This window comes from Ictalurus furcatus, chromosome 14 (assembly GCF_023375685.1).
Source record: "Ictalurus furcatus strain D&B chromosome 14, Billie_1.0, whole genome shotgun sequence".
Taxonomy (NCBI): Eukaryota; Metazoa; Chordata; class Actinopteri; order Siluriformes; family Ictaluridae; genus Ictalurus; species Ictalurus furcatus.
Genome location: NC_071268.1, coordinates 9,236,332 through 9,261,864, shown reverse-complemented (window position 1 = coordinate 9,261,864; position 25,533 = coordinate 9,236,332). Strand labels below are relative to the sequence as shown.

The 25,533-nt window shown below is 40.5% G+C and overlaps 1 protein-coding gene across 7 annotated transcripts in view; it reads left to right on the top strand.

Annotated features, from left to right (window-relative positions):
• The window catches only part of enox2 (ecto-NOX disulfide-thiol exchanger 2), a 296,308-nt gene that overhangs the window by 82,908 nt on the left and 187,867 nt on the right, over window positions 1-25,533 (top strand). The window contains exon 1 of one of the 7 annotated variants that reach the window (XM_053641144.1): window positions 2,911-3,394. The exons of the other annotated variants lie outside the window; for them this stretch is intronic. Coding sequence (XP_053497119.1) covers window positions 3,373-3,394 — 22 coding nt within the window. The 5' untranslated portion in view covers window positions 2,911-3,372. Of the gene's footprint in view, window positions 1-2,910; window positions 3,395-25,533 lie in introns of those variants that run through there. 7 annotated transcript variants of the gene reach the window in all.

Below are 25,533 nucleotides of genomic sequence, written 5' to 3'. Positions count from 1 at the left end.
TCCCATGGTGGTCACTTTCCTCTAATGAATGGAGCAAATTCTGCACACAAGCAGATGAGCTACAGTTAGTAATCGTATACAAGGTTTCCTATATGGTAGGTGAGCCTGATAAAACAAGGTAGGCATACCTTCAAAACTGGCCAATGAGCCAGTGAGTGTGTCTGTGTGTGTATATGTATGTATGTGTATGTATGTATGTATGTATATATATATATATATATATATATATATATATATATATATATATATATATATATATATATATATATATATCTGTGTTCTTTATATAATCAGGAACCATATCCAAAGTGGCCGAGCAGTTGTGTAACAGGATCGGGTTGTCGAGATAACGAAGCAGTTGTACAATATGCATAACAAGCTCTGAACAGAGTCGAGATGTTTCTTCATTAAAGGAAGTAATAGGAATCCAATTTACAATTAGCATCAGTTTAGCTAAGAGCAAGTTATTTATTCCGACTGGTATTACATTCAGACTTTTTGTTACGTTATAATACGCAGCGCTGTGATAGGATCAGCAATGATTTCTTTTCTCTTTATTTATTTATTTATTTATTTATTTTTGTAGCTTCTTCTTTTAATTCAGCCATTCCAGTAAAGTGGGTGCAGCAGTTTCCTGGATAACTCTTTTGCTTTCCTGTTTGGCTCACACTTGTAAATAATTGAGAAGGCTGTGAGACTTCAGCAGGAAGCCATGTATAGTTTATATGGCAATGAGCCCTTATTTCTTACTGTGCTTTGGTGGTGGCACTGCATAGATCCTGCTCGCTCTGCTCCCTCTGCTGGCCCTTGGCTTAACCACTACTTCGTCTCTGTGTGCACTGGGACCTGTCTTTATAGGAAAAGCGTGTGCATGTAAGGGCTAATTATCACGGCTGAGGAAAGTGTATTCCACTGAAAAGGTATCTGACCTTATGTGCAATGAAATATACATATTTGTAGATACCACTTTGTAGGTGCTATACAAGCTGTCTCTGGAGATTTCAGCATGAACAAGGGTACTAAACTGTACCATTCGTTGTCACGTACACCTTCAGAGTGTATATTTTAATTAGAAAGGTGCACGTAGTGCATCTTTAAAGCTCTCAAACACCCCGTTATGTAACTTTTGTTTTTTTAAAGTTACTCCGTATCCAAGTGAGATACATATTAAAAGTACAACATATAAGGGTACTATTTCATTGACAACAAAAAGTACAGTTTAGTACCCTTATTTTCTGAGAGAGTGGTATGAGTGTATCAGGCGTCTTCTGTGAGTGTGTCTTAGTCTTCCAAATAGGTGTAGATTTTGTATTAATTATCTTTGGTCCGTTTCTGATGTAAGAATAAATGATGTATTTTTGGTTGAAGGACTGGTCGTTATCCCACTGGCGTACTGAGAATGCTTCAGCAGTCAGTGCTTGGTGCTGTGCTTGGTTCTTTCTATTGATCAATGTACAAGTAGTTCACTCTCAAAAATAAAGGTACCAAACTGTACTTTTCTTGTCACTTGGGTGGTACGTCAAGTTCTACACTCTTAAAAATAAAGGTTCTTCAATGTTTGTTTGTTTGTTTGTTTGTTTGTTTGTTTTTTTTTACAGCACTATAGGTTCTGTAAAGAACATTATTCTTATCAAGAACCACTTTTCATTGTATAGAGTTCTCGAGTTGAGCTATATGTTGTTTGTTTTTTGGGTTTTTTTTTTGAGGTTTAAGGAGTTATTTGTTTTATTATAGGTTCTTCAGAGCGGAGTGTGGTTCTTCGAGGTATCGTACCTTAACAGGTTAAATCAAACCCTGTAAAAGTCTTTGTAGGGCTGGAAAACGTTCTACTGGCATCACTGTTAAGGTTCGTTAACGCACTAATTGTTTCGTTTTTTTTTCTTCGAGAACTTACGGTTCCTTGTGGCACTGCTGTGAAGAACCATTTGTGGGTAAATAGATGGTTCTCTAAAGAACTTGAGAGTGAAAGGTTCTTTGTGCAACTTTAAAGCGTTCTCCTATGGCATCAGGCTTATCATCAGGTTCTAATTGGAGCCTTTATGTTTAAGAGTGTACCTGGGAAGGTGTATGTGGTTTAAAGGTGACCACATCAGTGGCCCTTAACGTCCAAATGTATACTATATTCACATTTTCAGGGAAAAGATACACACTGAAGGTACAAAAGATGCACCGCATCAGCGGCAAGGAAAAGTACAGTTTGTCACCGTTCTTTCTGTGGGTGTAGAGGGGCGGCTGAGGTGCGGTCCAGAGCAACAGGTTACACGGGAATCTGTAACGTGATCATCTGATCTAAACGCTGTAGACTTGTACCTGCTGTAATTGTAATCATGCAGAACATCCAATACACTTAGTATTGTTTTGTATACAATATTTATAGTAAACAATTATGGAAGGGTAATGCTTTATAATCCCACTACCCAGTGCCACGCAGAAGAGGACGGGATCCCTTTTGAGTCTGGTTTCTTCCTCATGTCCACTGTCGCACCACTGGCTTGCTGATAAGGGATCTAAAGCCACATCTGGATTTCTGCAACGCTGCTTCGTGACAGTCGGTTAATAAACGTGCTCAGACTCAAACTGAATTAGTTGATTTAGGTAAATCTGATTTTTAATTGAAAAAGGGGGGGTGGGGGATAGGTTGGAGTAGCAACTTTAGACACAAGCTAGGCTGAAGTGCTCATTGAGTTTTGGTCCACAGGAACATCATTCACACACTATTATGTATGAATGAGGATACTTATGAGTATTCCTGTAGGAATATTGCGTTTGGATTCAAATAATGAGTCTTTTATGGGTCACGTATACATTACAGCGAAATTATTTTCTTCACACACCCCAGAATGTTAGGGTCAGAGCGCAGGGTCAGCCATGATACGGCACACCTGGAGCAGAGAGGGTCTTGCTTAAGGGCCCAACAGTGGCAGTTTGGCAGTGCTGTGGTTTGAACCCCTGACCTTCTGGTTAGTAACCCAGAGCTTTAACAGTCAAGCCACGACTGCTACATGTACGCCCTTCTTCGTTTTGAAGGAGTGTTAATGCGTAGACACGGGATTATAAGATGGTGTACTGTATGTATGGTGCGCGTCGGCGGCAGGGCAGGCGCGCTCCTGTGTGTGCGCACGTCGTGTGCGCGCTTGCGCGGAAAGATCCTCCTCTCCTGAGCCGCGCTGCTTCCAGCCTCCAGTCTCCAGTGTGTGTGTGTGTGCGTGTGTGAGCGAGCGAGCGAGAGAGAGAGAGAGAGAGAGAGAGAGAGGAGCGGACAGGCAGCGAGCAGCAGCTTCAGAGCGATTTAACCAGGAGATCAGGACCGATCAAAGTGCCGAAAACACCGCCGGGACTTTAGCGCGCGCTCGGTTTCCTCCGCTCCGGACCATGTTCCTGGTGCAGTACACAGGTATGCCGACAACTTTTAGTTTTTATTGTCTTACCCGAGCACACATGCAGGGAGGTGCCCAGCACGGGGAAGCGGATGAATGGAGACTAACGGAGCGATCAGAGTCGGTGCTCCGTGGACGCATAATGACGCATAATGTCGGCGATATGAAGCGGTCGGCTTTTAAAAAACAAAACAAAAAAAAACCACGCATCTGTGCTCGTGCGCGAGCTGTAAATTCGCCCCCACGCCATCGTGGGGATTTCATTTAGTCGCAATTAGTCAGATCTGATCGCACTTCACACAACTCTCACAACGCATCCCTGTGAGCATGCCTGTCAGGATACGCCTAAGCCTAAACACAACACCACGAACCGTACTGATATTTATTGAGCAAGGAAGTCTGCTGATCTGCTTCACCTTGTGAATAGTTTTTGAACATGATTAGTGTAGCAGTGTCAGTAGCAGTAGCGGGATGAACTCGGGGACAGTTTTGGCATGTGTCATCAACCCCATATCCTCCTCCAGATGTTGTTTAGTCATATCAGGAACATTTCAGGATCATACTCATGTGACACATGCCCAAGTGCTAGAACCGTTTTCTCTGACAGCGAACAATTCATCTCATTTATTTCACTTTGGAAACACTTAAATCTGTTGCATTTATGCAGGTAGATTTATGCAAGCTTTATCTACTAAAAAAAAAAAAAAAGATAATCAAAAACCATAATGCACATGTTACTGTGTGTGTGTGTGTGTGTGTACCTTGTGATTTCCCTAGCTGTTAATCCCCAGTCTTTTGAAGGCTATATGTATTTGTTTTGTACTTTTTTTGTAGCCTCTGTGTGTCTAATCTTGGCTAAAACCGAGCCAATAAATCTGAACACTGTTAAACATCACTCTCAGAGAAATAAAAGTACTTTTTCCTTGCCGCTGGAGTGTTAATATCAAGGCTACTTTTGTATCTTTTGCACCTTGAGTATGTATCTTTAACCTGGAAGTGTGAATGTAGTGTACTCTTAAAACACACACACACACACACACATATATATACATACATATATATATATACAATCCATGTATATATGTGTGTGTATATATATAAAATGCGTGTGTGTGTGTGTGTGTGTGTATATATGTATATATATATATAAAATGCGTGTGTGTGTGTGTGTGTGTATATATGTATATATATATATAAAATGCATGTATATAAGTATGTATGTATAAAATAAGGATCACTGATGTACCTTTTAACATTTAATGGCTTTACACAAAACGGTTAATAAACGTACACTACATGCACCGTTCCAGGGAAAATGTACGTACTAGAAGATAGTACTCTTGATGGTACCACTGTAGCAACAAGGAAAAGTTTGGTACCTTTTGTTTCTCAGAGTGAACCGTGAAATGAATTGTGATGTATTAATAAAAAAATATAACTTTAAAAAAAACAAACAGGCCTCTATTAATATTACAATGTTAAACCTTTGTGTAGTACATATTTTGTATTTCATTTTTGCAGAAGTGCATTTATGGCTTATATAATTAATACTTTTTATTAGTCAATATTTGAATAGTCTAATAAGCTATTGAATACAAGTACATGACCAGGACTGTCATTATTATTATTATTATTATTGTTGTTGTTGTTGTTGTAGGAAAGTACGTCTTACTCTCCGCATCTAGTGAATACCCTTTGTTGCATCTTTACACTTACAGAAAACTGTGACCAATCTGTTGCACTCATAAACAGAGCCATGCTTTGCTGTTGCAGTACATTTAACAGATGGAGCTCTGTTGTAAATCTTTGTGTAGCCTGCAGAGCGTCGCTGTTCTAAATAGCGCTGCAGAACAGACAATTCGCGAGACATTTGTCAAAGTCCTTTCGGTTTTCTCGCCCAATCTCGGCCGTAGAACCGTGAGTCAGGACGCACAGGGTCGTATACGATGCTTTTGTGCCTCTTCGTCCCCGCTTCAGTGATGAAAGCCAGAAGCATATAGCTGACAGGATAATTTGGTGTAGCCTCTGGTGAGAGAGAGAGAGAGAGAGAGAAGGCAAAACGGAACGGCTATCCACGCTTTCCTCATGCTCTACAACTGCTATCGGGCCAATTAGGTCACTCCACTGACACACTCGTGTCTGCGATGCAGCATGGCATTTTATCAGCCTAATATAAATGACACTTGCAGCAGGAGCTCGTTCAGAACGAGCAGGGAGGATTAAACGTTACAACCTCATAACCTGGCATTGAATTTGCAAGGAGTTATGGGAGATCTGCGAAGGAGTGTGTCTGAGGAAACTCCACCGGTGATGGAAAAGAAAGAAAGAAAGAAATCTCTTCTCTAAACTCAGACTTTACCCAACAAATCAGGCCTTGTGCAGGATTCTTCCTGAATGAAATGAGGAGTGGATGAAAACGATAAAAGAGATATAGCGCTCTGATGGCGGGTCGGAGCTAGGCCTTTTTAGATTGCACTTTCCTAGCAGAGTGTTCGAGCCAGTATGAAATGAAAAGGGGGAAAAAAACGAATGGAATAAAAATGCATTTTGCACAGAGAGGACAGAAACGATTCGTGCCTAAAAGTCAGAAATGGGTTTTGGGATGAAGAGAGCGGAGGGGTGGAGGATAATATCTGCGGATAGGGGAAAGATCTGTGCGATTTCAAGCTGCACTTCTCCCAGTTATTGTCTGCTCTAATGACGGATCTGGAAATATAATCCGGAGAAATTTAGCGGTTTATGAGACGAGAAGAGATTTTTAAAAAATAATAATAATAACAATATTAATAATTTAAAACGCTCCGGCTTTAGAAAAGCGTTCGGAAGAAATCTGGGGCTCATTTTGGTTAATAGAGTTACATCACTAGACAGTTCTTGGGAATTTAGGGCAAAATGAGTCCAGCATGATCCGAATCAAAATCAGATAGGCTTTTATTGGCCAGTAAGAAATCACTTACCAGGAATCTGACTTGGCAGTCGTGCACTGACATATTGTATATTCGCAGCAAAGCTGAAATGAAATCATAATCATAATAATCATAATAATAATACAGAAGAGTGAAATTACTGCAGAGTGCAGGTGTAAAGATGTGCGTCTGAGCTGTGTTTTAGACACGTGTATTAGACGTATCAGGAACCTGAATGTTTTTACAGCCTCCAGAGATTGTGAAGAAAATAAGTGTGAACTTCCCTGTGGAAATGAACCCGATGTTCCAATGTTATGGTAATCTCAGTAGAGATGAATATGATGTCGGTTAGCGCTGCCTGCCTTTTGTACATTTATGCCGTTTATTCAGGTTTCCGTGTAAAGGACTACTTTACTCAGAATTCCTAGCACTTCATTTTCAAAAATTCATGCGTCCGGTGTCCTTCAAGAGCAGAAACACTGTCTGTTCTTTAAATAAAGCTTTCCACTGAGTGGCAAATGAAAGGAGACTTCAAGGTCAGGACCAAGTCTGAACGTACCGGTTTTCTGAGAAACATCTTAGCGAAAGCTTTTAGTACGGCACAATCACGTCTGCCTGTCATTATTAAGGATTAACTTTATCAAGGGTGAAAAAATAAATAATAGTCATTAGCTAGCCCAATGGCTCCAGTGTGCTGGCCATTTCGATGTTGTGCTTGCCTGGAGACCCAATTAACGCGATGAAAAAAGCAGGGTGGATTTAAGCTAATTACGTGCATTGTTACCAAATAAGCGAGCATTTGAATCCTTGACAGGGGCTATTTTATCTGTATCTAAGTCTTTATCTTCTCTTGTGATGAATCATTGTGTTTACGTCCTCGACAAAATAAAAAAAACGGGTAGAAAGTCTCGGCTGTGAGCTGTGGTGTTCTCTCGTCACCCATAAAGACCTTAATGGAGAGTAAGACTGGCGTCTTCATTGAAGTGGCATGTTGTGCTAGCATTAGAGTTTTATAATAGTATTATTGCTGCACTTTATTGTGTTTTATTCACTTTTTTTATCATTTCAATGAAATGTTATCTGTATAGTGCTTTTTACAATGGAAATTGTCTCAAAGCAGCTTTACAGAAACATATAAACACAGGATAGAGATTTTAAGTGTGTGAATTTATCCCTATTGAGCGAGCTGGTGGCGAAGGTGATGAGGAAAAACTCCCTGAGATGATACGAGGAAGAAACCTTGAGCGGAACCAGACTCGGAAGGGAAACCGCCCTCATCTGGGTAACAACGGATAGTGTGAGAGTAAAGGAAAGTTCATTATGGTTTTTACATGAAGTCTGTTTGTTGAACTAGTCCACTGTTCATCAACATCCTGATTCTGGAAATACTGTGTAGCATCTGTTCATCTAATTAAAACATACAGTACGTTTACATGGACAACAGTAATCCGATATTAACCCGATTAAGATGATACTCTGATTAAGAAAATAGCATGTAAACGGCGATTATTGATGACCTTAATCTGACTAACGTCATACTCGAAGTAAACACAAATGGAATTAAGACGTGTGGAGTATTCCTGTTTTAGTCGCAAGTGTATTACAGACATGTACACACCTCAATCACACTATTAACATCGTGTGGGATTTTTCACCGCATTTTGCGACATTTTGCGACAGGACACACACACATAAGGCAGTGCTCAACCCTTTAACGGCAAACAAGAGAGCACGGCTGAGTCCCAAACCACATATTCACCTACTATATAGTAGAAGAAATACACATATATCAGCTACTATATAGTAGGGGAAATACACGTATATCAGCTACTATATAGACGGTAAGTACGCGGTTTGGGACGCAGCCCACGACTTCAAGCAGTCGTCTATTAGCACGTACAGCATGACAAATAATTAACCGCACTTGAAGCTAGGAGAAATACACGTATATCAGCGACTATATAGTTGGAGAAATACACGTATATCGGTTGCTATATAGTAGGAGAAATACACGTACATCAGCTACTATATAGTAGGAGAAATACACGTACATCGGCTACTATATAGTAGGAGAAATACACGTATATCAGCTACTATATAGTAGGAGAAATACACATACATCGGCTACTATATAGTAGGAGAAATACACGTATATCGGCTACTATATAGTAGGAGAAATACACGTACATCGGCTACTATATAGTAGGGGAAATACACGTACATCAGCTACTATATAGTAGGGGAAATACACGTACATCAGCTACTATATAGTAGGAGAAATACACGTACATCAGCTACTATATAGTAGGAGAAATACACGTATATCATCTACTATATAGTAGGAGAAATACACGTATATCAGCGACTATATAGTAGGAGAAATACACGTACATCATCTACTATATAGTAGGAGAAATACACGTACATCAGCTACTATATAGTAGGGGAAATACACGTATATCAGCGACTATATAGTAGGAGAAATACACGTATATCATCTACTATATAGTAGGAGAAATACACGTATATCATCTACTATATAGATGGTAAGTATGCGGTTTGGGACGCAGCCCACGACTTCAAGCAGTCGTCTATTAGCACGTACAGCATGACAAATAATTAACCGCACTTGAAGCTTTCATAAAATTAAAAATAAAAACACCCAAAACTGTATACGGTACCACAACGAAGACCAACTGTATGTCGATACGTGAAATTCTGGAGGGAACGTCGGACGGCGTGGCGCAGGGACGTAATCACAATATTGTCTTATTCAGAATAAGGTCAATAATTAGATTACTGCTGTCCATGGAAATGTAGTCACAGTTCCTAAGAGCCAGACATGTATTAGGATATTTGTTCTGATTAATAAACAGTAGTGCACTCAACAGCATTGAGGTGAAATCTATGAACCAATTTAAATGTGTTATGTTTGAACAATTTTATTAAATGTGATATTTTCTTTTGCGTTAAACTTTATTTGGTGTGGGGCGGGGGGTTGGGGGGGGGGGGGTTGCGCTTGTCAGTAATCAGTACTAGATTTGGTTCTGTTAGATTTTTCTAACAGAAAAACTGTGCAGCTGCAATGCTTTGGCTGTAATAGATGTTTTTGCACTAATCCCTGTATCCACACAGATGTTTGTGCAGATTCCGCACGCCTCTGGGATTTGTGGCATGGCATCCATCGCAGAGGGGTTTTCACTTTTTGTTGCTGGCATGGATATCCATAAGATTTGCACTTCCCAAAAACAGTTTCAGTGGATAATCTCACCTGGATACTGTACATAGCTAAGACATGCTGCTGTAATCATAAACACTGTGCTGCGCTCCTCCACAATCCGCTCGTACCCAGCGTCCTTTCAGCACACTCGGTATTGTTTTAGTTTACGGTATACAGCTGGAAAAGAGTAATGATTTATTATCTCACTATAGGGTTGCATTTGGAGTCTGGTTCCTCTCAGTGGGTTTCGTTTATCAAGATTTGAGCAAAGTTGTGTGTAAGTGTTTGTGTAATCCAAACCGAGCAAAAACATCTTGCACCGGGTTTACAGACGTTTTGGAAATGCTGATTTTCCTCGCACTCGCTTGCATTTGTTGATTATCTGTAATGCGCAAAGCACGTTCCTGATACAGCGCATTTGCTTGTACTGTAGTGACACCCACAAAACTCCATAAAAGGTAACAAGCACAGACAGCTGAGAGCACAAAATGAACAATCAGGGTAAAGGCTGAAAAAGTGAAGTGTATTTTATTTTTAAGATATTTTATAATAATAATAATAATAATAAGCGCTAAATCTTGAGTCAGCCGAGACATTTGTTTACGGCTTACGGCTATGTGCCGACAGACCGGCTTATCCTTTATATGTTTATTATCATAATTGAATGATTTGCTTTATTTGTCTTATTTTCTGGGTTTGTGCTGGCTTACGGTCATTATTTATCTTTATTATTGTAAACATAATAAAAATAAGCAGCTTAACGGTATTGACGGTATTTTCCACATATGAAAGTGCAGTAATCCATGCAAGTGATATGATTTAACGTCGATCAAGTCAAGCTTGAGACTAGTTAGTCTTCTCATACGTACATTTAGAGTATGCGTAGGATACGAACATCCCCCCCCCCACACCCCAATTTTACTGGAATTTAAATTGATAAAAGAGGTCGAAAATTTCTTCCTCATGTCCTGATTTTTTTTTTTTCCCCCCTCGTTATTTGTTGTGATTTTTATTTAACAGTTCAGTACTGTTAGGTCTAGTACAGTCACCGAGACTGTCTTTCAAATGTAATGAATATATAATTAGCCCTGTTTTTCTCACCAGAAGTTTTCTTTCACGTACATCAAGTCTCAATTGGAAAAGGATGTGAAGCTGGAATTTCAGACCTTTTTGTTTATTTATTCAGTTCCGTCGTCTGTCAGAGGGAAACGTCGCGGTGGTCCCGTTCCATCTGTTGAGTTGCATACAGACGAGGCAACTGCAACACAATTGTGACGTTAGTGTTTTTATTGCTTTCGGGTGCATCTGTGAGCTGTCATGCCATAGCTTCAGAATGGAGCTTTCTGTCTATTTGATTTGATTGTGAGTTTTATTTATATATATTATATATATATATATACTTAAAAACTGTACATTTCTCCAGGCCTCTATCTGAATAGTCTTGTGTAAATCAGAAGCGTGCGGTTACGTGATATAAACCCTCTGAGTGGCCAGTTATTTTATCAGGAATGATTAGCTGGAATAAGACAGCTGACCTCTTCCCGGGTGAGCGATGCCTTTTGGGTTCAAGTATCCATGACAGGGGCCTTTTCAGACAGAAAATGGAAGTGAAGAGGGAGACAGGAAGCCATCAAACTCCTTCCAGCTGGCCAGGCCTTATTATCTTTAGGCTAAAGTAAGCAACCGGTGAGAAGGAGCCACATTCCGGGCCGTGCTGAAAAAGTAACACTGACAGCTCCTTGTTGAAGCCAGCGCAGGAAAGAATAGGTTTTAGCTGCCATACGTGTAATGGACAAATACAGACTGTAGATCAAATATATATATATATATATATATATATATTTAAAAAAAGACATGATATGACTAACATGATATATATACTGCATATATACTGCATATATGCTATAGTATAGGGGAGATCATATTTTTGTGGCTGGCGTATATTTCACTGTCTTGCTGGCAGTGGTAGATATTTCAACACAGCAGGTTTGGTACATCAGGATAATGTTTTACTTGGAGATAGAAAATAAGCCACAAGCATTGGCTGCCATCACATGGAATTAAAAACGGTGTGTCTGACATAAGCCGTGTTGCCAACTCTTTTCAGGGGAAATTAGAAAACGCATTCTTAAACATTCTCTTGAATTAATTGAATCATCACGGTCATATGGATATAAAAAAAAAAAAAAAAGAAGAAGGAAGATTTTCTGAAGAAGAATAGAAAATAGTCAAACTGTTTTGCATTTTTACGAAATTGTTTGATTTCTGTTAAGAACGCAGATCACATGAAGCAGTGTGTTAGTGAGCAGTCAGGAAATAGACCAGAAAGGACAGCTGGAATAACTCACTTTTATTACTTGTAAATATCAGTAAGAAGAGAGTTGGGTGCGATAAATCATGGTGATTGGTCTTTGGGAAACAGTGGTGATTAGTGATTGTTCTTTAGGAACAGTGGTGTTCAGTGATTGGTTGTTGGGAACAATGGTGTTCAGTGATTGGTTGTTGGGAACAATGGTGTTCAGTGATTGGTTGTTAGGAACAATGGTGTTCAGTGATTGGTCGTTAGGAACAGTGGTGTTCGGTGATTGGTCGTTAGGAACAATGGTGTTCGGTGATTGGTCGTTAGGAACAATGGTGTTCGGTGATTGGTCGTTAGGAACAGTGGTGTTCGGTGATTGGTCGTTATGATCAATGGTGTTCAGTGATTGGTCGTTGGGAACAATGGTGTTCAGTGATTGGTCGTTGGGAACAATGGTGTTCAGTGATTGGTCGTTAGGAACAGTGGTGTTCAGTGATTGGTCGTTATGATCAATGGTGTTCGGTGATTGGTCGTTAGGAACAATGGTGTTCAGTGATTGGTCGTTGGGAACAATGCTGTTCAGTGATTGGTTGTTGGAAATGGAAGATTGGTGATGAATTTCAGTGTAATTTATATAGTGATGCACCGAAAGGAAAAATCTTGGCCGAAACCAAAAATTCAGGATGCACGTGGCCGAAAACTAAATTTAATTAATTGTGTTAATATTAGATTTTTTAAAATTAATTTCATGAGTTTAATGCATCTGAATTGAAGAACTACAACCAATAAAATGATCAAATTTTTATTGAAATGAACACACTAAAACAAAAAGGATATTGAATATATTATTCTTCATTCAGTTCTGTAACAATCAAATTTAACAGATTGTTTTTATCCAGTTATCCACATAATGTAGCGTTAAGTATTATGATCTGCAAAACAGCAGTCGAGTAATGAACAACTCTAGGCTAGCATCTTGCAAATACAAAAAGTTGAAATATGCCACACGGTCATTTTAATGAAAACAACAGGCAGAACACAGAAAGGCAGAGGGCCTCTATTCTGTTGTTGTTGTTGTTGTTGTTGTTTTGCTGTACTCTGCATATTGAACTGGATGTCGTGTTTTCAGGTGGTGTATCAAACCTGTCATGGAAAAGTGCTTCAGCACCGTACTCGCTCTTGAAATTTCTGCAGAACAAACACTGCAGATGGCAAATTTGATGTCCTTATCAGAAACTTTTAAGTATTTCCAAACCGCTGACGTGATCGCCCTTTGCCGGATAGCGCCGTGATAACCATCAGCTAGATCGAGAGTGAAATATGAGCGCTGAGCACTGAGGGGCGGGGCATGGCTGAATATATTTTTGGCTCGTATAATCGTCCTTTTTTTCTTTTTCGGCCAAAAACCAAAAATACCATTTTCGGCGGCCGGAATTTCGGTGCATCCCTAAAAAGAAACCTTGAGAGGAACCAGACAGACGGGAACCCGTCCTACTGGGTGACATCGGATAGTGAGGTTATGAGTCACTGGTTCATTGACAATAGATCAGTGATTGGTCTTTGGGAACAATGGTGATCGGTGATTGGTCTTTGGGAACAGTGGTGATCGGTGATCAGTGATTGGTCTTTGGGAACAATGGTGATCAGTGATTGGTCTTTGGGAACAATGGTGATCAGTGATTGGTCTTTGGAAACAATGGTGATCAGTGATTGGTCTTTGGGAACAATGGTGATCAGTGATTGGTCTTTGGGAACAATGGTGTTCAGTGATTGGTCTTTGGGAACAATGGCGATTGGTGATTGGTCTTTGGGAACAATGGTGATCAGTGATTGGTCTTTGGGAACAATGGTGATTGGTCTTTGGGAACAATGGTGATCAGTGATTGGTCTTTGGGAACAATGGTGATCAGTGATTGGTCTTTGGGAACAATGGTGATCGGTGATTGGTCTTTGGGAACAATGGTGATCGGTGATTGGTCTTTGGGAACAATGGTGTTCAGTGATTGGTCTTTGGGAACAATGGCGATCGGTGATTGGTCTTTGGGAACAATGGTGATCAGTCTTTGGGAACAATGGTGATCAGTGATTGGTCTTTGGAAACAATGGTGATCAGTGATTGGTCTTTGGGAACAATGGTGATCAGTGATTGGTCTTTGGGAACGATGGTGATCAGTGATTGGGAACTGGGAACACACTGTATTGTGTGTTTACTCAGGATGCCTATGTTTTATGGTGTATTTCGTTTGAAGATCTAAAACTATTTAGTATGAGCTATACACAAAACCAGAAGACATCAGGATGGAGGCAAAAACCTTTTCACAGCACTGTACATTATGTCTATAATATACAAATTCAGGTGATAAAACATATTTCATAAGCCCGACCTCTTTGTGAACCAGAATAGCATATAATAGCATATTCAGGCCTTGATTTACTAAAATGCCAAATCAAGAGCGCTACATTGCGTGCACAGTTAGTGGGCTTGTTGTAATTGTGTAAATGAGGTCATGTGCAAAATAGACAAAAGAAACATTATAATGAGGCTTTTGTGTTGTGTGATAATTAGTCTTGATATTTGCGGCAATTTTGGATCAAGAGACCCTCCGGAGGAGAAAACTGAACTTAAATCTGATATGCGTAATTGCTTATCAAGTATTTCACTGAAGGAAAAAAAAAGGCCCTGAGACATGTTGAAAAATACAAATACGAATGAAAAAATACAAGTGTAGACAAGAGAGGCCATTTTGTTTATAATGTATAGAATGGATGCAAACCTTTCAGTTATGTTGGTAAAAAAAAAAAAAAAAAAAAAAGGCACATCAGCTTGGGATCTTTCCAGATTTTACGTGAAAGCATTCTAGTGCGTGTCTTCATTCCTGTTCATATAAGTGCAACTCCTAGCTTCCCTAGCATTCTGCTACAGCTCTGTAGAGACCAGACGAGATACAATATCACTGTTGCAGCACAGAGGTGTCAGAGACAAAGTGCACCCAAGTTTTTGTTGTTGTGTTTTTGTTTTTTGTTTTTTTCCTGTTGCCGTTGTGACATTTTTCCCCGCTCCGTACCAAATCTGTCCAGGAAAACAATTTGAAACGGCGCAACACATTTCGTAATTCATCACCCAAGGGACTCTGGGTACTCCGTTGGCCAGTATCATTCAGAAAGCATAAGGAAGAGGCCGCTCGTTTCTCAGAGATAATAGGAGAGATCGCATGTCTCCCTGTGTTTCTCCATAACGTTATAAATCTGAAGCGGGAATTGCTTTTTTTCTTATACGGCTCAGTGAAGTCCCAGGTTTGTTAAGTATGTTTGGTGGCTGCGTTGCATTCGTAGGACCCTGTGGAGTTTAATGTGATTCCGAAATGCCTCTATTCATTATAGATATTTAATAGAAAATGATGATGCATCCTTTTCTGTGCTGCTTCGCATTAGTGTGTGTAATAACAATCCAAAAAAAAAAGACAAAATCCATATTACTGAAATTGACTGTGACTTGACTGACTTTGATGAGGCGCATCCTCCTCCTTTTTATCCTTAATAAGATGTCTCCAAGGCCAGGGATTTATACTTGCTTTCAAGTATGCGTAGGCGTGCACGTCCTCAGAAACGATTGCTTTACATTGCACAAATGTGGGCACCGGTGTGGGCACCAGTGTGGGCAGTATAGCACAATGTGACTCAGACTGTATACACTCACTGTCCAGTTGTCCAGTTTCAGTGAGTCTGCCCATTGTAGACTCAGATTCCTGTTCTTGGCTGATAGTGATTGAAGTACCGCAAGCTTCTTGTGAGCTCAAACCAATCTTCTCGATTATGTCTTCTCCCCTCAACGAGATGTTTCCACCGACAGAGGATGTTTTTTCCCCCATACGATTTTGCGCCAAATCTAAAACTCTAGGGGGCGCACGGTGGCTTAGTGGTTAGCACGTTCGCCTCACACCTCCAGGGTCGGGGGTTCGATTCCCACCGTGGCCCTGTGTGTGCGGAGTTTGCGTGTTCTCCCCGTGCTGCGGGGCTTTCCTCCGGGTAATCCGGTTTCCTCCCCCAGTCCAAAGACACGCATGGTAGGCTGATTGGCATGGCCAAAGTGTCCGTAGTGTATGAATAGGTGTGTGAATGTGTATGTGCCCTGCGATGGATTGGCACCCTGTCCAGGGTGTACCCCGCCTCTGGGATAGGCTCCAGGTTTCCCCGTGACCTTGAAAAGGATAAAGCGGTATAGAAGATGGATGGATGGACGGTTGGATCTAAAACTCTAGTTTTGTGTGAAAATCCCCAGGAAATCAGCAGTTTCTGAAATACCCACACCAGCCCATCTGGCACAACCATGCCATAGTCCAAGTCACTTAGATCCCCCATTCTGATGTTTGATGTGAACGTCGAACGCATGATTTTATGCATTTCACTGCTGCCACATGATTGGCTGATTCAATAATCAGTCTCAAATTAAATAAAAAAAGATAACTTCAAGTACACTACCTACAAATACGATGAATGATCTTCTACATTAGGAAGTACTTTTCACGGTCGAGGATGTCTCGGCTCTGACCCGAATCTCCTTCAGATTCACAAAGGTACGCAGGCGGGTATGCGAACGATGCTGCTCATGTAGTAGCCATGTAGCACACAGTCACGTGGGTCAAGTGTATTGCTGGCCTAAGACCCCCCCAGCTGGCCATTGTGTGTCCTTGTAGGTGTCCTGCAAAGGGTTTACAGATTAACCGACCGTCTGAATCGTAACTCACTGGATTTCTGCTCTTCTCTCAATCTAGCTGGCAGCAATCGGCTTATCGGTTTCTTTGATGCGTCTGAGGGGTTGTTTTTTTTTTTTTGCTTTTGTTTTTTTTTTTTTTTTTTTTTAGCTGTTGCGTCAATACATCAGAATCTTCCAAGCTTGGTTTTGCAGCGTGGCAAAAAACCAAGCTGATGCATTTTATACATCAAAGGCTGGTGACGTGAGCAGTTTAGACTAAGTGACAGGATATCAGAAAAGAACACAGGCGGTCATTGTTGTTGTCGTCATGGAACCATGATTTAGAAGTGTGTTCCAGTAAATAACACGCGAGCCTGAAACAATCAGAGTACGAGTGGCTAGTTCAACATGTTGTGCTAACGTGTCTATAACAGGATGTCGTTATTCAGTGCGATTTTAAATGTAGTTTTAATTGAGGAGACTCCTGGGAGTGAGGGAGAGTCCTGGGATGAGCACAGGGTAGTGTTTAGGATTACAGCAGCAGCTCTTATGTACAAATCTACAGTATCCAGGTGAGATTATTCACTGAAGCAACAGTGAGAGTTGGACCTAAAGTGTTTTTTGAGAAATGGAAATCTTTAGGCTACAATAGAAGGTGAGTCACAAACCAAGACATGTTCAAGCAGAAGTAGATTTTAGGGTTGTCACGGTACCAAAATTTCAGTAGTCGGTACCAATACCAGTAAAATTCCACGGTACGCGGAACCAATTTCGGTACCGAAGCGAAACACAAAAACATGCAAATTGAACAACACACTATTTTATTAATACTGTTATAAAGATCAATATAAAATGTATTTTTAAAATGCCATTCTGTATACTTCAAGTATTTCATTATTAAAGCTACTAGAGTTTTCCAGACAAGAGTAGAAATGTGTTTCTGACTGACATATTATTTTCTAACACATACCTTTCAGATATATGGCTCATCAGAAAGCCTCTGATGTGTAAAATTAGTACACCCCATCATGTCTTCCCATTTGTTTTACCCCAATAAAAGTTAAAGCATTAAACGGTTAATAAGGACTCCTGACTGTATTAGCATTACATGCGCATATGCTAACCATTACGTAAGGAAAAACGAGTATGTTTTTTTTTTTGTTGTTGTTGCAATAATACACTGGAATTAAACTATTCTACATTCATAATGCAACCGTTTCCATCATCTTAAACTCACCTGCTTGAACTGCTTGAATAAATACGGCGGTTCTTCCTGAAAGCACGGTTCATCTATCCGCACTGTAATTTTAGGGGTGTGGCTTTTACATACTTGGCGGTAACGGTACCGAAAGCGGAAATACATGAGAAATACATGTATTTCGCCTACTATATAGTAGGTAAGTATGCGGTTTCGGACGTCGCCATGGCGACCGGCGGCGCTGCTGCTGCTTTGGCTCCAATGTCTTTTTGTTGCACGGTGCACCACCTGTCAGGCAGCAAGTCAGCAAGGTTGACCGTCAACTTTTTTTCTTTTTGGTACCGACTTGGTACCGAAGTACCGGTACTTTTGACAAGCCTATTATATTTACAGACAGTTCAATGGCTGCGTGATTAAATTGATTAGTAACGAAGGCGTTTGTTGGCATGTTCTACATGGTGTGCTGTGTTCATTAGACAAATCTGACGCCATAGGGAGGCAACATGATGAGAATAACCGGTGTGTTTACTGCTGAAATACTAACACTAAGGCAGTTGTAGGTTATATACAAGTACATCACGCATTGCTAGTGTAGGCAAAAATAACCTCCTCATGTTCAAACGGTCGAACAGTGTGAGGAGAAATCAGCCGCCATTGAAAAGTAAAAACTGAAACACAAACACTTTCTGTTAACAAAGTATTGAATCAAACAACGTTGGCGTAATTCCAGAGAATCTGCTTTCCCAGAGAACTTCTCCACGTCATACATTCATGTACATGAGCTCCATTACTCCGTTCATCACTTAAAGGCCTCATTTCATATGCTAGCTTTACAGAAAAAAAAAAAAAGAATCTAGCCATGCAGTCGCTGCTCAGTAATTTTCCATTGGGCTTCAAGGAATGATCTTTTAACTCTCCATTTCTGCTGCATTTGCATAAACACACAACCACACCAGATTCCACGCCATGGGAATAAACACACTCTGGAGAAGGATGCAAATACAGGCTGGAATTTGAAGGGGGGGATGGGGGGGTGGTGAATAAACTCAGTGTGCGACTTGAGGTCAGAGGACGTCAAAGGAAGGTCTGTGCGTGCACGTTCGCTAGCTTTCAGAGGCGCCTCGAAGTAACCGCCGGGCAAAGTTAAAACAAGGTCGTTAAACATTTTAGCAGGATCGCCAGCACAAACCGCGTCAAAGACCCCGTTTAGTCGATATTTCTTATCTTTCAGACTCTGTGCGTGTTGGTTTGGTGTTAGAAAAAGACGGCACATCAAAAGCAGACTGATTTAGTACTCGCTTTACCTCGACTTTATTGCTATGTCTATTTTTACTAGAGGAACACATGCTGAGATGATGGCCAGTAAATCAGCATCCCTAAATGAAAAGAGGTCAGCGTGGGATCACATTCTGATCTGAAGGTTGTTTTTGGTTGTTTTTACCACCAGTTGACCAGTTTTGTCGAAGTGTATCTTTTAATTAGTTATTCGACGTGTGAAACCGCTTTTCTCGGCCATATGTTACTTGTTAGATTGCATTTTCAGGACTTTTTACTTTCTTGTCTTACATAGATCCGGGTAGTTAAATAAGACATGGTAGCAGATGGTGGTAATACGATATAAAAGATATAAAGAGGCAGTGGTTAGAAGTTGTTTCTTCTTTTGTTTGAGCTTTAAGAATTACCCAAGACGTTTTCGTAGTCGGAAATCACAAGAAAGATGCCGTGGCTGCGTCTCGAACCATCCTTCCATTTGCTATTGAAGGAAAAAGGTTTTCTGGTAGATTGAAACCGGGAGGATGACATTTTATTGCAGGCCAATGTGTCTCTAATACTTCTGCCTGATATCCTTTTCCACTCGAACTGTTCTCCACATACACTGCCTTGACGGTCACCGTGTGATGAAGCGTATGTTATTCACTTGTAAATTATACAGTGAATACGCTCCATCCACACCCCTTAACGTCGTGCTGAAACGCAGTCATGTATCTCGTACAGCTTGAGCAATCTGTCTAGCTTTAGCCCATGCTGGAAAAGTGCTGCGTCTCAGCGGGATGTGGTTATTCAGACCGGGGCCGCCACAGCAAATAGGAGCAAGGTTCCAGCAAATAATACCTGGGCTTCTTCTCTGTTTTTTTTCTTCAGAGGGAACATTGATTGGTTTTCCTCTAGCTTGCCGTTCTTGCTTCAAGAAAGAGAGGCCCTGAAGCTAATCTCCCTGTCAGCGTCTTGTCAGCCAGTCCGTCACTTGTCCTGCACCCCATGCCAGTGTTGACAGGGGAATCCGGCTTACATCCAGGCTACAGCTCCCAGAGCCACAGGACTGAATTACCAACAAGTGTGAACGTCACCTAGCGTCATGACCAAGGAACAGTGGTGCCAGTCTATGGCTTTCTTTCTAAAGTAGTAACACAAGCTAAACTTTTTAAGACGTGGCTGTTTTGCTCACTCGGTAGAGGTCAAAGTTACCCAACGCTTAGCACACATTGAGACAGATGCTGACAACAGCTGACCGAACATCATGGCACTGAACATAGCCATTACAGAGGAGGGGTAATTGGATCTACAAATCAGCAGATGGCTACAGGTTTATAGTGGCACGCAGTTTTATGACTCAATATCGCTTGCTTGCTCGGGAGTCCGTCATGACCGCTTTGATGCTGACGACGCTTAGTACACTCTTAGACTTCACCCCTCAAGGACCTTTCCAGTTTCTGTGATAGGAATTTACCCTGATGGACATAAGGAACATGTATTGCCCAAAATACCAATTAAGATAGATGGGATGATGTGTTTTACCAGTACGTAAATCCACTCTTGACAGGATTACAGTGGGCCATTTCTTATACTTGTAGCAGATTAACAATATAATGGTTACTGTGTAATCTCTTAAGTATTGGATCAAATATTTTTACCTTGAGTCTTGGAATATATATATATATATATATATATATATATATATATATATATATATATATATATATATAATGTATGTATATGTATGTATGTATGTTTTATATATTTAACTTAGTCCGCTCTTATTGCTCAGCCAACAGTGAAGGTCAGTAAAAGGACACGTGGAAAACTTTGTGCATGACAGGAGTAACGACCGTGGCACTCGTTCTGTCCTGCTTTTCAAAGCCGCGCTTCCTTATTTGTCCTTTATCATCTTTTTTTTTTTCCTTGTCTCCCCTCCTTTGATGTACAGCAAGTCAGCGAGAAAAGGGGGAAAGGCGAGGATTAATTGTTTTCCACAGGTAAGCAGGGCACTGCCAATGGCCTCCTTATTTGAATCCTGTCAAGCTTCCATATGCTCGATGAAATCTGTTCCTATTCTCCCGGAGTGTCCGTGTGTTCAGCCGAGCGGCGCTGCATTAAGACAGGTCTGGGCCGAGTTCCAGGAGCACCACAGAGTTGTCAGCATCCCAGCATCCTCTGCACATTCATCTCATCTGCAGTGCTTTCTTTATAGAAAGAGGCTCTCCTCGGCCCTCGAGTCTGCAGTCTTTGTAATTAAGGGCGTTTTCATACTTGTTCTTTTTGTCCAGACTTGACTATGTACTGAGCGTTCGGTATGTTTGGTCTGGTGTGAAAGCTGTCTTTGAACCAGGCGTGGATGTTGCACCGGGAATGCCTTCTTGTTACATTAAGCAAAGAAGGTGTTATGAAGGCAGAACTTCAGCTCCAATGTAAAGCATTCATCCAAAAGCAAAAAAACAAAAAAACAAAAACAATAATTAAACAAATAATGCATCAGTTAAATAACTTTATACCACTACACTGTTGAATACTCAATTCTGATTGGTCAGAAGGTGTTGATTAATTCTCTATAACAGCATGGCTCGGATAGTAGTTTCCGCAGCAAGGGTTACATTAATTCTCTCACTCTAATATGCCATAGTGCCTATAGTAACAGCTTACAAAGGGAATCTCCGCATTAACAGATTTAAAAAAATGTGTGTATGGTGAAGTTGTCTGTGTGAGGAGATGTTTATTTAGAATTTATGGAAGGATGGAAAGTTGTTTGCATGTTCTCGCCGTGTTTCGGGGGTTTCCTCCAGGTACTCCAGGTTCCTCCCGCAGTCCATAGAAATGCATTGTAAGTTGATTGGCATTTCCAAATTGTCCTTAGTAAGTTCAAGTGTGTGCGATTGGGCCCTGCGATGAGTTGGCACCCCATACAGAGTCCCCTGGGATAGACTCCAGGCTCCACGTGACCCTGTGTAGGATAAGCGGTACAGAAAATGGATGGAGGCCGGATGGACGGATGGACACAGGAAGGACACGGCAAGTCTTATTGACGTTACGAGAGAGACAAAAAACGATAACGACGGTTTATAGCGGCCAGAACTAACTGGTTTTGTGGACGTTCCACAACATTAAACAACTATAAACGGATAAAAAAATAACAATGTATTTAATAAATAAGAAGATATACAGCGGGGGAAATAAGTATTGAACGCGTCAACATTTGTTTCCGTAGATATATTTCTAATGAGGCTATTCACATGAAATTTTCACCAGACATCAGTATTAACTCAAGAAATCCAGAAATATAAAGAATTCACAACATTAACGTCCATAAATGAAGTTATGTGTAATAAAGAGGAACGACACAGGAAAAAAGCGTTCCTCTTTATTACACATAACTTCATTTATGGACTTTAATGTTGTGAATTCTTTAATTGTGTGGATTTCTTGAGTTAATACTGATGTCTGGTGAAAATTTCATGCGAATAGCCTCATTAGAAATATATTTACGGAAACAAATGTTGACGCGTTCAATACTTATTTCCCCCGCTGTAACTATCGTCAGATTGCTGCGGTATAAGAGGAATAAACAATGTCTGGGCATGCTGTTGTTGGAAAATAATTGTATCAGGCTGCATCACACTACTACAGCATTGATTACTCTCCTATAACAGCACAGGCCTAAGTGTTTTAATTCTTTCCTTCTTTACTTAATAAGAACAGTAAAATGATGTTCAAGTTATCTTCTGTTTTGATTTCACACACAGCAGATGTGATGTCGAAAGCCATGAATGTGATCAGGAGGAATTTGTGCTGGCGCAGATCATCCTGGGAACTGATCACGAGTCCGTACTTGAGACAAGCGTGAAGTTGCCTTGAAGGTGTCTGTAAAATCTATCGAGCTGTCTCGTTTTCTTGAATTTTTCACATGATCGTCGTGAAAGTTTCAGGCCTGCTGAAGTGAAGGTAAAATGTACAACCCAAATTCCAAAAAAGTTGGGACGCTGAGTTAAATGTCAATAAAAACGGAATGCAATGATTTGCAGATCTCGTAAACCCGTATGTTATTCACGATAGAACATAGAAAACATATCAAATGTTTAAACTGGGGAAAATGGACCATTTTAAGAAAAAAAATAAGGTAATTATGAATTTCATGGCCACAACACGTCTCAGAAAAGTTGGGACGGGGGCAACAAAAGGCTGGAAACGTGTTATTAAAAAGAAACAGCTGGAGAAACATTTTGCAACTAATTAGGTTAATTGCCAACAGGTCTGCCTCTCTAAGTTACTCTTTTTATACCCAATCATGTTACTGACCTGCTGCCAATTAACCTCCAGTTGCTTCTTTTTAGTAACACTTACTTTTCCAGTCGTTTGCTGCCCCGTCCCAACTTTTTTGAGACGTGTTGCGTTCATCAAATTCAAAATTACCTTATTTTTTTCCCCCCCATAAAATTACTCGGTTTAAACATTTGATATGTTTTCCATGTTCTATTGTGAATAACATACGGGTTTACGAGATCTTCAAATCATTGCATTCTGTTTTTATTTACATTTATTTACATTTTACACAGCCTCCCAACGTTTTTGGGATCGGGCTTGTATTTTGATGTAACCACAGACTTGTAATTACGCTTTCGTCTCTTCCCAGCACTGTACAGGAAGCGTTCCAAATCTGGGCGTATATCATGCTTAGTGTTAATGTAATTATGTTTTGTGTTCTACCGTAAGAGTTATCTGTCGCTCGAGCTCGCTGGAACTGTAGGGATTATAGCAAGTGGAATAAGTATTGATCTGCGAAGAGGAGATAAATCCTGAAAACCAGCCTCCTGGCAAAACATACCTCACTTCAGCCCGTATCAGTGTGTGTGTGCTTTGTCTTGTGAAGTCATGTTGAATTGATCATGTTATAAGACGATAATCTGTTTTTTTTGGGGGGGGGGGTACTTTACCAGCTTTACCACCTAGCAAATCCTCACCATGATGATATCGTTTCATTTCAGCACGGCGTCAAGTCTGTGCAGCTGTGACAAGGGGGCTTACTTAATCCTGAAAAAAAAAAAAATCAAATAAATCCAGTCCTTGAAGGCTGTTGTTTTGTCTGTCAGTTTTAGCAGTGATTTATCCCAGAAACATTGAATTGCAGAGAACCTGATGCTGACAAATGATGGCGGCTCGTACTGACAGCTGTCTGGGGAAGATGTCACCCTGGAGGCTGCTGAGCTTTTGTTAGATTGTTAAGATGAGGGTGTCGATGAAAACATCGCAGGAGGGGGAAAGTCTAGAAATCACGTACTAGAAGGCCGTGCTTTTATTTCTAAGCAGTTAATTTTTCCGTGTGATTTACGACCTGGGTGGAGCAATTCTGTGGAATCTAATAGAGATTTAATTTTTCATTCATTTATTTATTTGTCTTTGTCGTTCATATGAGTGGTATGAAAAATTGCGGCTAACCAAATACACATTTATCATGTCAAAATGCAAAATTAACATGCAAAGTATTTACAGCAGCCATGGGCTTGAGGTGGCGGGTGGTGTAAAGTGCAGGTTCAGGAAATCATTTAACATATTCGCCTTTTAAAATTGCATCGTAATGAACGGTAATATTGGTACGAACAAGAGGATAGATTAATCATGCTAGCTGTAAAATAATCCGGACTTGCGTAAGTTGACTGAGTAAAAATGACTGACGGTATCGATAACGTATCATATAAGTTCAGTTGTAGTCCAGTGTCGGTCACAACTGTCGTGAACTCCGCCAAGTCGCGGCATACGGGGAGTGAGGAAGCATGTAAACTCGATGAGTTTTCATGCCAAACAATGACACAGAAAGGATATAAAAACATAAATGACTCAAGAACTAACACAGAACAGGCGAACACAATCAGGAAACAGACCAGTGATGTGACATGAGTTTTGATGGTCCCTAAATCTAGGTTGAAATCGAAGGGCGATCGTGCTTTTGCAATAGAAGGGCTGTAATTGTGGAACAGTTTGTAGAACACGTGTCTCTTAGAATGATTTCCTCAGAGTCAAAGTTTAAATCTAAGTTGCAAACGTATCTTTTCGATCGGGCCTATAACTAAACCCAGAGCACGTCTTTGGTCGGTTTTGTTTAGAGTTTATTACTATGTGTAATGATGTCTTTTCACTTCTGTGGGGTTATACCTAGACGGTTTCTTTCTTTTTTTATTATTCTTTGTATTTATCTGCAGTTGGTTGTGCAACACAATGATCAACTAGTGTTTTAATTGTGCTTTATAAATTGTGCTTTTTAAAAGCGATTGATGAAGAGCGGAGAACAGATCAAAACCGAAACAAAAGCACAAAAAGGGGGGATCTGTAACTAGGGATGGGGTGATAACTTATCGTTCGCGATATACCGGTAGAAAGTGTTTCTGTGTGCGACGGCGTGCGACCCGTTCGCAGCTCACGTGCAGAGCGAAAACGAGTACGGCGGAAGGGGGACGTGAATCGCTAAACGAGGAGCTACCTCTACAATCTGGAACTGGTTCGGTTACAGAAAATCAGTTGTACTTTTAGATCACTGTTTGTGTTTCTGAGGCGCTCAAGATCACAGCTATCACTT